We start from the raw sequence: 16,489 nt of genomic DNA, 5'->3' as shown, positions 1-16,489 counted from the left end.
TTAATGACGAGGAGACGCCAACGGGCGGGCAGCGCGCGTGCCTGGCTAGGGGCAATCCCGTCCAAAGTTTAACTCGCCTCCACCACGTCAATTTTTTACGCAACTAGCCTGGCCTCCAGGACGTCGTCTAATTAGGCCCCGTTTGGGAGGGCTTCTGGAGCGGCTTCACGAGCGGCTCCAGGTGAAGCCCTCCCAAACGTTTGTTTTGTAACCGGCTTCACGTGTGAAGCCGGTTCTGAAGCCAGCGGCGGCTTACACAGGCAAGGTGAAGCCATGAAATCGTGGCTTCACGCGGCTTACACATCAATCTAACAAGTGAAGCTGTTTTGCCAAACATTTTCTAAAACAGCTCCAACTCCACCAGAGAAGCCGCTTCATCTGAGGAGCCAGAGCCGGAGCTGTTTTTGGAAGAGCCAGAGCCCTGCCAAACGGGGCCTTAGGATACGGAGCTAGTATGTGCACACGGGCTTGCAGCTACTAGTACGGCAGGAATCAATGGTAGGTCTCGATTTCCGTGCCCTTCTTTTCAGCATGCCCGACACGCCACTGCCGGCCTGCCCTGTGCCCTGTCCGTTCCTCGTGCGCGCGGCAGCGGCCGTCTATAGATGTGACCGAGCAGCGGGCAGCCCGCGCGCGGCCGGCGCCGAGGTAGCTGCCGCATGACCACGTCAATCTGATGGTAAATATTTTACACCATAAGTTATGGTAGTGAGACGTGTTATCTCGGTATCATGATTTGTGGCGTTGACCTTTAAAATCTAAAAATGCAAATTGTTTCTAAAAAATCTGAAGGTGTAATTCTTTAAAAAAAAGGTAAAATACAAAAAGTACGGCATCCCACCCACAGCGCCCCCGAGAGGCGCCTCGAAGTTTCCCGGTCCGCGGCCCACCACCCCCACCCGCACCGCACCACGTGAAGCGCGCAAATATCTCTGCGTCGCCGGCGCGCCAACCGCGAACGCCGAACGGGCCACCCGAACCAACCGAATTCCCGGCCGACCAGTTCAAATCCAACCCGGATGCGTGTGGCTTTTACCAATTCAACCCGCGCTTTGCCGCCGTCCGCTCGTCCGAACCGACCTCGAACGACCTCCCACCCTTGCTTCGCTGTGCGCCCAACGTGTCCGGTGAGGATTCCACTCCCGCCTCCACCGCCTCTCCCCGCCTATAAATCCCGCCTTGTCTGATCGCCTCGCGTCTCGGCTCTCCACGCCTCGTCGCGCTCGTGTTTCTCTTCCTCCGTTTCGATTTCGAGCCGAGTTCCTTTTTTACCCCTCCCCCCTTTGGGTTTATTTGTGTCGCCGCTTTTGCCCCTTCCGTGCTCGCAGATTCATGCGTTCGCCTCTCGACGCGAGGTGCGAGGAGCAGGGCGATTCGAGTTGATTTGGTCGTTCGGTTTGCTGTCGAGTTTTCTGTGATTTGATTATTATTATTACGTAGCTTTTTTTTTGTCCTGGTTTCGTGTTCGCTTCTCAGCGTGCGGGTTGCAGGATTGAGAGTGTGTTTAGTTCATTTTGCAAAAACTTGTAAAGATGTAAAGATGGCATTTGAAGTACTAAATGAAGTCTATTTGCAAAATTTTTTGCATAGATGGGTTGTAAATCGCGAAACGAATCTAATGGTGCTAATTAATCCATGTTTAATCAATAATTAGCGGATGGTTACTGTAGCATCACTGTTGCAAATCATGAATTAAGTAGACTCATTAGAATCGTCTCGCGATTTACAACTCATCCATGTAAAAAGTTTTGTAAATAGACTTCATTTAGTACTTCAACTCAATAAGATTCCATTTCACTTTAATGCGTTTACGGCTTTTTTGCGTTTACATGTAAAGATCTAAACAGGCCTGAATCGAATTGGGAGTTCGTCATGGCGTTGTCTGGCAGAAGGGGATCAGGCCCTGGAGGTCGAGGCAGGTCAGTCTCTTGTAAGATCCGGCCGTTCAATTGGTTTCGTCACCTGGATCCGGTGGTTTCAGACCCCGAATGATTGGTGGTCCCGTCCTGCTTGCGATTATATCATCCTGTCCGTGGGCCTTCCATGATGAATCGGTGCACGAGGTGACTCGAGACCCTGAGTTGAATTGTTGTTGTTACCGCTGATCTCGGTTTTGGTCTGTTTATGGCTGCCTCTAGAATCTAGATAGATATACACAGAAGGAAGCGCGGACCTTCCATGATGCATCATCGGTTGTTACTCAGTGCACGAGGTGAATCGAGACCCTGGGTGGATTTCTTATTGTTTCTGCTTATCTCGGTTTTGGTATATGGTTCTTCTGGTCCTAGATAGATGCAGAAGGAATTGTCCCCTAAGAGCATCTCCAGCCCAGTGACTAAATGGGCCTCTATCTCTTCTTTTAATCTCCCAGGTAGAAAAAACAACTCCAACCGGACCCCTAAACGGGCTACCATTTTGTGGAGGCTACCAAATTTTGGCCCAAAGCCCCTAGAATTGGAGGCCCTCTATTTCCCCTCTCCTCTGGTTCGCACGCTCGGTCCCTTCCTCCGCCGCCGCGCCTGGCCGGGGCGCCGCTGCCTCCTCCCATCTCCTCCCATCCGCGGACCCGACGCACCGGGGCCCGGGGTGGAGGGCGGGACCGCGCCCGCCCCCGCGCACCTCGAGCGGCGTCCACCCCCCTCCTCCCAGATGCTGGCCACGACGAGCGGCGGTGCGCGGCCGGAGGAGGCGGCAGCGGCGGCGGCCCGCGGCCTCCTGGATGGGGGACGAGGCCGGAGGAGCTGACGGCGAGGCTGGCAGCCTCGAGGCCCGCAGCCCCGAGCGCGGTTCGCGGCGGTTCTGGCACCGGCGCGGCGCTCCCCCCGGCCCTCCCAGATGCCGGCCACGACGAGCGGCGGCGCGCGGTCGGAGGAGGCGGCAGTGGCGGCGGCCCGCGGTCTCCTGGATGGGGACGAGGCCGGAGGAGCTGACAGCGAGGCTGGCGGCCTCGGGGCCCGCAACCCCCAGCGCGGGCCGCAGCGGTTCCGGCGCCGCCAGCGCGGACGGAGATGAGGCGGAGCACGAGCGCGTGCAAGCGCTGCGTGAGATCAAGAACTAGATCATCGGGCCTGGGCAACGTGGCGGCGGTCGTGGCGGCGCTGGCGGAGCCCTGGGCCTCGCCGGTGGCGCTCGTCCAGATGGGGCCCGCAGCGGAGCGGCGGGCGAGCCGCGCGACACCGCAGCCGACGAGCACGGCGGCGCGGGGGAGAGGCGGCCGGCGCGGCACGAACTCGCCGAGGGTGCGGGAGGGAGGTCTCCATCGGGTGCGGGAGGGAGGACGGCGGCGAGGCGCGAGGTTGCCGGCGCAGAGGGAGGACGGCGGCGCGAGCGCGAGCACGGCGGCGGCGTGAGCGCGAGCGCGAGCGCGAGCAGAGGTAGGACGGGGAGAGCTTCGCGGACAGGTAGGTCCCACTAGTCGGATTGATTTAGGGGCTTTCATTTGATCGGATTGACTGGAGTCCGGAAAGAATTTCAAGCCTCTAAATAGAGGCCCATATTTAGTCAGTGGGCTGGAGATGCTCTAATGAGCGGCGAGTCGGAGGGTAGAGGTTTGCTTCTGGTTAATTGGTTACAGTTGGTTACCGCTCACGATCCTTTTTGGCATGCTGGTGATTTGTGACAATAGTATGCGAGTAAATAAGAAGCTGGAGTGTTATGAGTCGGATCAGTCAGGGCAACAGGCGGAGTTTGGAGCTGGATTTGGAGGCTGTCTGGACTTGGAGTTCTACCATCAGAAATACAAGGATCGTTTGGATATACCTTACTCTGATTTCTTCATATTAGCAGTCTGGTTTATTCTTCTGGTTCGGATGGATTGTCCTTCTACAGTTATGTTTTGTATGGATTGCAGAATCTGATGGGTTATATCTGCTCCAGCTTCGGGATCGTCCGTGTCCTGCGAGTTTGCTGGGGCTAACTTCTCTCCTGTTAATTCCCTTTGATAATTGACTTCCCCCACAGCTTCCTTTGATGCTTCGTTAGTAACTCTGCAGTTCTGGGAGACACAACCACGGAAGACGAGATTCCAGATACTTGTGTCATCACCTGATCAGGCTTTATCCCTATCCCCTCTGTGTTTGATGCATGCCTCTTCTGTCAAATAGTTACCATAGAAAATGGTCTCGCTCATTGCAGATCCTTGGATGACGTTTGATAGCAAGAGCAATCTAATACCGAGTGAAACCTCTGCAGTTTTTGAGTGAAACCTCTGCAGTTCTTCTGATCTGCCACTCCTCTAATTGTCAATTTGTGTTATGATGTTCAACTAAATTGCATGGTGGTCACAGCATGGTCTATCTGATCATTGCAGGTCATTCAGCAGCAGATTACTCTTCTGTGCTGGCAGTATCTCTTTCAATTCATCTTTACTCAATATGATAAGATATCAATTCCTCACTAAGATGAATCTAATATTCTAATTAACCTACAGTGGTATAAGATACTTAGCATGTTCTGGATGGAGCTTCAAGCCAGACGGGACTTCAAAAACTTAGTGCCCGCTACCTCTTGGCAATTCAGCAGCAGATACTTCTGTTGAGGAACCAAATACCTAGTTTATTCTGTGCTGGCAGTATTTCTTTCAATTCATCTTTACTCAATATGATAAGATATCAATTTTTCACTAAGTTGAATCAGATATTCTAATTAATCTACAGTGTTACCAGCATAAGATACCTAGCACGTTCTGGATGGAGCTTCAGGCCAGGCGGACTACAAAAACTTAGTGCCCTCTAATTACACCTTTTGACAATTCTACTAACCTTCTTTTATATTTTCTTGTACTGGGTTGTGTCACATGTCGTGGTTTTGATTCCGGTGCTGCTTTGCCTTTGTGTTTTCGCAGATTTTAGTGGCTGAGCATCCGATTTAGTTATGGTTTCCGGTTTGGGTCCTCTTATCTATGCTCTATTTGCCAGTCTACTGTTTTGCGCTCGGTTTCTTCACATGGTTGCAGGATTGCATTGGTAGCAGAAAGTTCGGGTCAGGTCAGCACAGAGGGCATGGTCATTTTGTTCAGTGGTTTTTTGTCATTTGTATTGATATTGACTTCAGATCTGATTGGCTCTCCAATTGATAATGATCCCAGTACTGTGAGGTTAGAGACCCTGTACTTCTTCAGTATCGTATATGCTGATCCTTGTCGCTGTATGTGTTGTGTCCTTTTAGAGCTGCAGGTGGACGTTGGTTGTGGATGTTGAGTGGGATTAAGGTTTGCTACGGACCTACTGGATAGTAATTTTTTGCTGATCCTGGTTGGCTGCATGTGTCTGTGTTCTTTTAGAGCTGCAGGTGGACATTGGTTGTGGATGTTGAGCGGGGTTGAAGTTTGCCTATGGACCTACTGGATAGTAATTTTTTGCTGATCCTGGTTGGCTGCATGTGTCTTTGTCCTTTTAAAGCTGCAGGTGGACTTTGGTTGTAGATCTTGAGAAGGGTAGAGGTTTGCCTATGTACCTATGGTTGATAGTAATTTTGATGTTACTAACCATCATAAGTAACAAGGAGTGAGCTTATTAGGATTATGTTCAAATGTGAAGTTTCTTTGAGAGGTGGATCTGACTTAAGTCGAAGAAGATGACAGATTGGAACATTTATGATGATTTCAGATATATATCTAGTTGGTTGATCTGTTCTATCTCCATCCCCATTCTGTTCCGTAGTTCCTTCCTTCCATTCTCACTTCACCGGAATTATGTGTCCAGTAATCCCTTTGTGCTGCAGCAGTGAATATAAGTCAATTTTTGGTTGGTTCCCGGCTATTGGATTTAAGCATGGATGCTGAGACGTTCGGAGCGATCGATGGCCATAAGATTCCTTTCTCCTAACCAGAGTTTACACTAACTCAGCTTTATTGATCATGATTACCCCTTGCGTTTTGCTTCCACTATTCTTATCCTAATTTATGGCTATTTGGTTGGTTTCCAGCGGTTGGGATCTGGGGCTAAATGGGGATGGATGCTGAGGCATGCCAGGTTTTGGCAGTTTGTCGTCTTTTCTGTGATCAATAATCCATGACACATAACACATTCTTCCTGATAATCCGTGTGAGGGCAAGCTATATATATTTGCAGACACCTTCTGATCTTATAAATCTATGCTATGTGTCGTGGTGCTGCAAACCACAGCTGGGTGGCGGAGGGCACCCGCCTAAGCCCAGAGGGAGTGTACTCGGGGGTTAGCTAGTACTAGTTCGATCTCGCTCAAGAACACGATGAACACCAAGGATTTAGAGTGGTTCGGGCCGCTGAAGCGTAATACCCTACGTCCACTATGTGTTGTATTGCTTGCACTCTCCAGCTAAGTCTCGAGAGAGTCAGTGGATCTGTGTGTATATGTGTTCTAGCGGGCGTGTTCTCCCTTTTATATGTCCAAGGGGAGTACGTACACTAAGCGGGGCCCCGACATGTGGACCCGGCGATATATTATAAACTATACTTTGGCCTTCAATGCCTCAAATCCGGAGATCTTGTTGTCGGCTTCCGTGCGTAGCTTCTGACCAGAGATGGCCTTGAGCTGTCCTGTCAGAGTAGAGTCTAGCCTCTGCAGCCGCGCGTTGAGGTCATGATGAAGCGCCGAACTACTGACTCAGTCACTGTAGCAGCGTGCACTGTTGCTCCAGTCAGTAGCTGGTCATCATGACTCGTCGCCCATGCGCACGGCGCTGAGTCTTTAATGCTTGTCTTGGTAACTGACAAGTCGGCTCGGTAACTGGCGATCCACAGTGTGGACTGACAAAAGCTGCCCCGAGCCCAGAGGCAGCAGATCCCGCCTCAACCACTCGCACTTAATGCGGGTGGGTGATGGAGCTTCCAGCGGAAGGCTTGCGCCCGCGCCCGCGTCTGCGTGACACGTGGCGGCTCCGGACCCCTCCCGAGCATCTAGCTGAGCCGAGAGCTCACGGGGGTCCGGATAGGCACGTGGTCCCGGACCCATCTGCGGGAGTCCGAATGGCACGTGGAGGTCCCGGACCCACTTGCGGGGGTCCGGGTCCGCGGTCACAGGTGCTGAGCATTTTCACCTCTTGGACACGTGGTGACACCGGACCCGCTTCCTGAGCGGGAAGCGGGTCCGGGACCGTTGGTCCGGTGAGATGGAGTCGGACCCCAGGGGTCCGGCTGCTCAGCTCCTTAGGGCGTAGTTACGAATAACTACGTGAGTCTTGGCACAGTAGGAGTGGGTACCCCAGTTGCAGGGTACCGACACTATGCAACCTAACTTTGCAAAATTATTTTGATTTGGATTTGGAAATAATCTTGAATATTTCTTGTAAGGACATTCTACTTATTTTGACACATTAAGCCTGCATGGGTAATAAGTAGTAACCTCTTCATTAATGGTCCTAGTTTTAATGTCTAATCCGGTCCTTAGTTCCTGAGTTTGTTTGCTTGTCGTGGTTAACATTAAATCAGTTGTACTGTTCCATTTCATTTTACGAGCAACGTACTATATTCATTCTGGTATAACTAGTGAATGTTTATATCTGTGCCTAGCTATCTGGTTTAATTTTGTTTGTATTTCTGAAAAAAGATTATATTTGTGCCTAAGCTACATGTATATGGTTTAGCTTTGTGTTTCTGAAAAAAGGTCTGGTCATGCCAACTTGCCTGTTGTTAAGGACATAATTAAATTTATGCAGATAGAAGATTCTATCTAGTGTGTGTGTGTGATCTTTGAACTTTGTTCTGCTGCTGCTCCCGCATTTTGGGCTTCATCTCCTACTCTCATTTGATCATGGTATAATCAAAACCAAGATAGATAATACTTGTTGCTTCAAGAATTGGGTTGAAGTAGTCACATCTTGTTTCAGATTGTTCAAGCTCAGATCTAACAGTATTACAAATAACTTAAGAAACTTATACGTGGATTTGATTTCAAGATTAATGTTGCTTCAAAAATTGGGTTGAAGTAGTGACATCTTGTTTCAGATTGGAACTTATACGTGGATTCTTGATTTCAAGATTTGAGTTGAAGCAATGTTGTTTGAGGCTATATACTGATTTGAAGTGAACTTGGAGTTGAAGATTTTGGATTGGAAAGTATATATATAAGCAAGTTTACAACAGAACTGCAGTGCTTGCTTGTATGGATTATATCTGAGTTTGCCCACCTGACCTTTAAATGGGATTTGTGTCCATTCAATAGATTGTTGGTTATTGCTCTTGCATGCAATGGGTTCTGCATTCCTCAAGACTAAAAATGCTTTTGTTTCATTTATCAAGTGACCCAAGCAACAATATAAAGTGATGTTGACTTAATGGAGCTGAGAAATGAAGATTCTAAAAATGGAGAACATCATCCCTTAATCAAATTGTGATTAGCCAATGGTCATTGCTAACTGCAGTCATCAAATAGATCCCGGAAGTTGGGAGAATGGTTGTTTCATCTAGTCTTTCAGCTGTGGGCTGTTTTGTAAGTGGTCATGGACATGGAATTCTGTCAGTGAGCTTTTTGTGATTTCGCAACTGTACAGGTTGCACCAGTGTATGCGTGATCTTCTCTGCTATGCTAAGTTGGAGGAGTACATCCTAACATCGAAAGTTTGAAGTAGTATGCATTGTTGGAAATCATATGGCTTTCACAGACTTAGGATCTGACCTTATGCTCCTGCCATTTGAATATATCAAATATGTGCCGTACTGATATGAAATTTGTTAATATGGATGTTTGCTGCTCATACTCCATATGCACCAAATTACCAAAAATATGAAATTAGAATCTTGAACAATTTATTTGGTCTTTTTACGAACTCAATTAACGCTTCCCTGTGGCCAATTATGATTAGGGTTGATCATGGAGTCAATTTTTCAAGGCGTTTGTTTGCATGGAACCTGTGTCCATTCTCGGTCTCTCACCATCTTAAAGCTGAATTGTAGAACAATTTACCTTCTATCAGGTATTTGTAGGACAATTTACCTTCTGTCAGGTTTCATAAGCTGTCTCGCGTGATTTACTGTCCACCTGAAAATTTGTCTAACAAATCACTTATCTTTGTTTATTTCAAATCTGGACTAAGCAATTTCGAAATTCATTGCAAATACTTCGTTTGATCTCTTTGTGATTTGTTGTTTGTTTGGTTGTAAGTAGTGTGGTTTGTTTGTTTGTGGTTTAACACTGCCTTTGCCGGTCCCAAGCCCGGATGAGAAAATGTGGAGGGAACTGCAAGTAGCTATGGTCTGAATTTCGTCCAGAAAAAAAAAAGGTGGTTGTGGTTGAACGTTTGATGATATAAGCTGAAAGAGAAGTAATGTAAGTTCGGTACTATGGTTTTGGGTTCATACATATATGTTCTCAGGAGTCACTATTAGGGGTTCAGACATACTTTCAGGTGTCACTATATTATGGGTTTAGACATTTTATTTTGTTCTATTGTCTGGCAATTGTTCTCTAGCACAGGCCCGTTTCTCCCTTGTTCCTGAATTGTGAAATCCTTGTACTCCTTGTATCCGGTTTGGTGATTTGATGCCAGTTAGAGCTTTCCAGATGAGAGGAAGCAAGACAAGGAACTGCCACTGCAGAATATGTTGCTTGCATAGCCTGACAGCGGTATGCCTCCTGCCATGGCTGGTTCTTGTTGCGATCGTGCGGTGTTACACGACATGGACTGAACGCACGGAGCTAGACCAGTCTGGCAGTAATTCTGCGATACAATTCATGAAACTCTTATTTTCTTGCCCATGCAGCGGCACTAGAAGCGCAGGTCTGAAAAGGCATGGAGGAAAGCACAAAGTTCAGATAAGCAGTACTGGAGACTTTGAGACTGATAACCTCTTTCCCACTAACACAGTTACACGAAGGGCAATCAGCTATTCAACTGACGTTTCTAAAGATTTGTCCAACCTTTGCCCCAAATCACAAATGTCAGACACAGGCATCAAATGATTGAACCAAGAGCTTAATCACCACGCCCTTTAACGTTCCTCACTATGGTACACACTGATTCTTCACTGAATTTCTACTGAACCACAGCTCATTCAAGAGATTTCAGATGTACAGATTTCCTTAGTTTTGCTGTACTAGTGCCAAGATGGAGAATATGCCATGGAAAATACCAGGTGCGATGGGCCTTTGAAAATAGAATTATTAACAGAGTCGTCTTAAAACTGACCGCCTCTGTTAATCGATTTTGCGATGCGGTTTTCTTAACAGCCTCGGTTAATAAGAAATGATCGCCTTCATTAACAGAGGTGGTTATTTTTAGTGCCCGCCTCAGATCTGCTACAAAAAAGTCCCTGTTAATGCATTTTTGTAGTAATAAACCCTGGACTTAACCTAAGGCGGTTTTGGTACAGTATAATTTCTAAATTTCTAGAATTTTACACCTCTCTCAATTAAATAATAGAGAAAATATAGTTAATATTGTCTAAAGTTGTGATATTTTGCTGGTAGTAGCACAAGAGACAAAGAATCAATTTCAGCTAGATGTGCTACTTTAGACATAAATGAATTTAAATTATAAAGTTTCAGAAATAGGTAGAAAGCTTAACTTTTGCTAAAAATGCATTAAAAACATGATAATTCATACTTTTTTATTTAGTTTAATAATATATTTTTGTTGGTCCAAATTTTGTTGAAGTAATTTGAATTCCTTTGCAATGCTCAAATTTGATTATTTAAAATTATAATTTGGTAATTTCCTATAAAACTTGAGCCAATAAAAAAACTTTATTAAATAAATAAAATTTTGAATTATATTATTTTTAGTGCACTTTTAGCAAAGGTTTATCTAGCCTAAAAATTCGAGGAATGTTGAATTCTACCATATTTTAAAATTTTATAATTCAAATCCCTTTACATATTATACCACACACCTAGCCACAATAGATTCCTAGTCTCTTTTGCTACCTCCCAGCAAAATATCACGATTTTCAGATAATATAAACTATAATATCCCCATTATTTAATTGAGAGGGGTGTAAAATCCTAGAAATTCAGAAATTATACTATAGCAAAACCGTCTTAGGTTGAGTCCAGAGTTGTTTTTCGAACAGTTTCGGCAGTTGAAGGTGTAGAATATCTAGTTTCGTAGTTCAATCACCAAAATCGAAGGATCGTGATAGTTCAAAATTGAAAATTTGACTTTTCTCTTAAAATTGTTGGTACCTGCTGGTTGCACATGCCTACCCTTATGCTCACACACAGATATCATGCATACTGTAGTATTAGAATTTACACAATATTTATTTTAGATTTATTTATGATGTACTAGCTAGCTACACTCATGACGCAGAGATCAAGATCTAATTGAAGAATGATCTTAGCCTGGCCCTCAAGAAGGCATACGGACTTGAGAACAAGCTCAGGGGCTCATCTATATCTTGTTCGGGGTTCACCTTTTCCTGGCCGGCCCCAGCAGCTGCTTTGTCTCTGTGTTCCTGCATGATGCTGCTCCTGAGCTCTTCCTTGTCAACGCCTACGACGCGGGCCAGCACCGTGTAGCCCTTCGTGAGTAGCAGAAACGTCGGCAGGGCCTCCACTGTCATGCGCTGTGCAAATTGCTGCATCCAAAACAGTCATCAGATAGGGTTCTTTTTTTCACAAAAGAAAAAAAAAAACAGTCATCAGCCCCTACTGATCTGAATCTGATCAATCATATTCCTCCGATCCGTTCAAATATAATAATGAACTCGTGCGCGTATATATACAGTACCCTGAATTTGGTGATGTCAAGCGCGTAAAAGTCAGCATAGCCTCGCAAATCGTATGCAAGTCCTCTCCCGGCGGGGTTTCCATCTAGCACCTTGCTCATGTACTTGCACGGCTCCGACCACGGCGCCATGAACTCCAGCACCAGCTGAGAATTGAGATGGTACAGTGATGATGAGCAGATCGATCGAGAAGCTAGCTAGCTGGCCCCATGGTATGTAGATTCAGAGCTGAGAAAAGAAACGCACCAACTTGTTGCCACCATCCTCAGCAGCATTCTTCATGATTTCCTTGAGCTGCGGCCCATCGGCGACGGACTTCACGGTGATCGATGGTGCTTCCATCTTTTGCTTTCCTGAGAAGGCCGGGATTCTGCTGTTGTATGTTCAATTCAATAAATAGATGAAAAAGAAAGTAGTGCAAAATACAACAAGACATAAGGCAAACAAACGAATAGAAATCACTAGAAAAGTGGAAAAGCGGTGAGCTTACATACACCTCTCCTTGCTTTCAGCACAATGTCAAGAAAAAAAAAGGCAGCTCGCCGATCGCGGATCGTGTAGAAACGGCAGTGCTGGGTCATGGCTTTATAGGGCCGGAAAGAGACGATGCTTTGGATGGGGAGGAATATATAGAGAGGGAATAATTTTTTTGGTCCTAAAAAAACTGTGCCTAGTTTCTTGGTCCTTTTGCTTTTGAACGTGGCTATTTGACCACAAAATGAGTTTCATTTAGTTTCTTGGCCCTTCCGGCATCTGCAGTTAGGTCTACAGTCTAATTATATTCAAGTGCATCAGTTTAAATTTTTATCCAAGAAAATGGCAACATTAAGAATTTTTTCGTGATTTTTTTGGTATTTTCCCAATTGTAAAATAATTTCTAGGAATTTACAATATATTTTTCTTTTTTTAATCACAAAAAAATTGTAGAAACATGGTAAAATAGTACAAAATTCACTGGAGTTATATCTAAGCATGCTTGATCCACAAACATACCATTTGAGCTACTAAAAAGTTGATATTGCTATTAATAGGTAGTTGCAGGTGACAGAAGGGCTAAGATCTATTCATAACAATATCTACTTTTCAGTAGCTCAAATAGCATGTTGGTGATTTTTTCTGGATCAAGCATGCTTAGATATGACTCCATTGATTTTTTTACTGTTTTACCATGTTTCTATGATCTTTTGTGATTTAAAAACTGAAAATAGATTTACAAATGCTTAAAAAATATTTTAATTTTGGGAAAAATAAAAAAATTCTGAAAAAAATCCTTTATGTTATCATTTTCTTGGTTAAAACCTAAACTGATGCGTTTAAATATAATTAGATTGTAGATCTAACTGCAGGTGACGGAAGAGCCAAGTAACTAAACAAAACTCGTTTTGGGCCAAATAGCCAAGTTCAAGAGAAAAATTGCCAAGAAACTAAGCACAACTTTTTTAGGACCAAGCAAATAATAATTCTCTCTCATATATATATATGCCCGTCAAATTTTCACGTAATATCTGACTTCTCCGAGAAGGTAAGGTGAATGATTCCAAGCTTTGTTTAATGGATTTTCTTTGTTAATTAGAATCCATAATGTGCGCTGGGAGTCGTAAACAAGGAGTAAAAAAAAGTGAATCCGTACATCCCTGATAACAGCATCCTCGAGTCTTTTTATACTGATTTCTAGTGTCTAATAATGTAGCATTCTATGTAGCAACGTTGTCGCTCTTGTTTGTGACCACACAACAAGAGAAATATGAGTGTATGTGTATTGGGCTCTCCTTGCTCAAGACATAAAAGAGTGTCTATGTGTGTTTAGGTTTGTGTTTATCGTAAAAGAAAAAGATATTTATCATGTATGTCCTAGGTTCTAAAGTTTTCTCTGTATATGGGGCATTCCCCAATTTCATTATTCAGTTTGACCACCACGTTCAGAAAACTTACGCTACCCGTTCAGAAATAACAGGTGAAATATAGGAATTTGTGCAGCTATAGAAATTTTTGCTACATCAAAAAATTAAATATTTATCATAAAAAATGCGTTTTTTTGTCAAGTTTCCAAATTTGTATGAGTAAATATTTTCAAAAAAACTGTAATACATGCATAGATAAAAACATTTACTAAATAAACAACATGTAATAAAGAATTTAAAGGACCATCGATATGGAACAGAAAGAAGATAAGGTGCTCATCTGCACCACAATCACATGTGCTCTAAATGTTCAAGCAAGGCATCTATCCACTTGGTAAGATACGGTTTCAGCTGTCTAAATTATTCCATCTAATAAAGAATTCTTAGCTGGCCCACATTGTGTGGAAGGAGAGACGAACCAAGAAAAGATCGCAGCTCCACTCCTTTCGAAAAATTCCAATTCCAAGTTCACTAGCCCTTTATGAATATGTAGTTTCTTTGAAGAATTAAAAAGGTACAGAAGATTTGGAAAATGTATTCAAAAAATGTTTTCCCATGGCCAAAACCCCATTTATTCCTGGTCAAGCGTCAATCTCCTCCATCCCTTCTCCATGCAATGAGAGGACATCGCTTTCACAAGTGACATGAGCAATGGAAAAAGATATATTTTCTTAAAATGATCTTTATTCTCTCATCAGTTGTCCATTTTTAAATCCATTTGCACCATTGTGTTTCTTAGAATAAATACATATTTGTTATGTTTTGAAGTTGATTTATGCGTCAGTCAAGTTATATTGATTGTAAGTAGTAACTTACGTACAACTATGCAGCAACTTATGCATAAAACTTATGTACAAATTGATAGATGATTTTTTTATTGATACAACTTAACAACATACATAGATACAACATATCATACTCATACTATATAGCAACTTATATTGTATGCCTATTTTTTTTCCAGAGACAACTTAGACAAATGTATCAACTTGTACAAGAATGGGTAATAAATTGCGTGCAAACAATATCATATATATAGTATGTAAGTTAACAACTTATATAGAGACAATATGGTAACTTATGCAGATGCTTCATAGAGGGAGACAATATGAGGGTAAAATTAATTTTTATAGCAATTTATATACATAATTTATTTTCTGTTTTCACATAAGTTGCTACACACTTAACACATAAGTAGATACTGCACATTTAATATAAATTGCCATTTTATAAAAAAATATTTTATAATATATACATCATAGGTCTAGTTTTATAGATCTTATCGAGAAGAATATAATGATACAAGCATATTTGAAATCGGACTAATCATAAGAAAATTATCATATTTTTTAACTTAAATAGTGTAAAAGTATGTGGGCTATGGTAGTCTCTAGTTTCTTCCTACGAAAGCCGCAGCAGGGGGGGGTCTACTCGTCGCAGCTGTGATGGGAATCGATCCCATCGCAGAAGCGCCGCCCCGCTCTTCTCCCCCGCCTCCTCCGCCTCCCGGGCTCCGGCGCCTCCGCCGCCGACCTCCCTAACCAAGCTCGCCGCCGCGCGCCGCCGCTTTCTCCTCGCCCCCGCCGCCGGCACCGCCCACCGGTTCTCCGGCCCCGCCCGGCCGGCGGCGCTCCCGCGCCGCCGCCACCCCCGACCCCTTCTCTATAGCCGGTGACCATGGAGCCGCCCCACCCCCAACAACCCGAATACTAAGGCCGCCGCTGTCCTCCACCACCCCGGCCGCCGGCGACCTCGCCGGCCGCTCCACCCACCTACCACCCGTTCCGCCCCCCTCCCCCCACCCCCCACCCCCCACCCCCACCTCGCTCGTGGCTGCAGCGCCCCGTCCCAAGGTTGAAGAAGAACAGTGGCTCTCTGCGATGTGGCTATGAAAAATCACGCGAGCGATAAATAGAATTGGCGGCAGCAGGGCAGGTGAGGTCACTCGCTCACGAGAGCGCCAAGTCATCACGTAGATTGTGCCTATACGCATTGGGCCATTTTCAGTCCAATCCAGCCTATGCCGCTGAAACAGACTACTATCACTGTTCGTGCCGACGACATTGCTCATTCCTCCGTGGCAATTGGCATACATGTGGTTAGCATCTGATTTTATCTTTAAAACCCGATTTGATAGTAATGGTATCAAAACTGTGCCAGCCTACGGTATCATTAGAAAAGCCACGCCACTCTGCTCCTGATGAATTTTCCTTAAACTGTCAGTTTCACTGCGGTAAACATGAGGTACAACAAAGCACTGAACCAATACGCGCGCCAGGACGTGCCTCGTGATTTTGACTATATATATACAATCCTATCTATGATCTCCGGTCAGATCAAAACTAAGAACACAGTCAACCATAGTTTACTGCAATCCTTACCCGTAAAGAATTTTTCTTCTAATCAGTTTGGCACGGAATGCAACCACGTTGTTATCATTGACTTGACCTTGTTTATTTAGATAACAAGCTAGCTACACGACAATTTTCCGTTTCAGAGTTTCAGACATGAGTTCCGAACCAAGAACACCATCAGCGATAGTTTACTGCGATGCTTACCTGTAAAGAATTTGCTTCTAGTCAGCGTGGCGCGCAGCAACGTAAACCATTGACTTGAACTTCTTCAGATAAGCAAGCTACCACATGACATCAAATTTTTTTTTCTCGAATACGCAGGAGACCTGCGCATCATTGTATCAAGAAGAAAATAAAAATTTGTTTACAACCCGCAGAACTCATGGAACACATTAGACACTAATCTAGCACTAAGAAGCAGACAATACTCTATAGGGCCAACACTCGACAGACTACTCGCACTTAAAACAACCCAAGCGACATGGGCGGCAGCACGGGCACATCCACATGACATCGATTCAGCAATCAGCAAGATCACCTGCAACTGCAAGTACCATCCAGTCCAAATCAACGCCCCAATTAATGAGCC

The 16,489-nt window shown here is 44.7% G+C and overlaps 1 protein-coding gene across 6 annotated transcripts; it reads right to left on the bottom strand.

Moving 5' to 3' along the window:
• Window positions 1-9,849: 9,849 nt before the first annotated feature.
• Window positions 9,850-12,265, bottom strand: LOC120663821 (thioredoxin H-type 2-like). 6 transcript variants are annotated; one of them, XM_039942758.1, is made up of 5 exons: window positions 12,136-12,265; window positions 11,892-12,018; window positions 11,648-11,791; window positions 11,331-11,495; window positions 9,850-10,212 (listed from the first exon to the last, which is right to left on the bottom strand). In XM_039942758.1, the coding sequence occupies exons 2-5, from the start codon at window positions 11,985-11,987 to the stop codon at window positions 10,207-10,209; spliced, it is 411 nt and encodes a 136-aa protein (XP_039798692.1). In that variant the 5' UTR covers window positions 11,988-12,018; window positions 12,136-12,265; the 3' UTR covers window positions 9,850-10,206. The 6 variants fall into 6 exon arrangements, with proteins under 6 accessions (XP_039798692.1, XP_039798687.1, XP_039798688.1 ...); XM_039942753.1 differs by lacking the exon at window positions 9,850-10,212 and having other exon boundaries at window positions 11,055-11,495; XM_039942754.1 differs by lacking the exon at window positions 9,850-10,212 and having other exon boundaries at window positions 11,055-11,495; window positions 11,892-12,015; window positions 12,136-12,227.
• Between the last annotated feature and the right edge of the window lie 4,224 nt (window positions 12,266-16,489).

The sequence above is a fragment of the Panicum virgatum genome, chromosome 3N, assembly GCF_016808335.1.
Source record: "Panicum virgatum strain AP13 chromosome 3N, P.virgatum_v5, whole genome shotgun sequence".
Lineage (NCBI taxonomy): Eukaryota > Viridiplantae > Streptophyta > Magnoliopsida > Poales > Poaceae > Panicum > Panicum virgatum.
The sequence above is the reverse complement of the archived record's forward strand: the minus strand, read 5'-3'. Positions and strand labels throughout refer to the sequence as shown.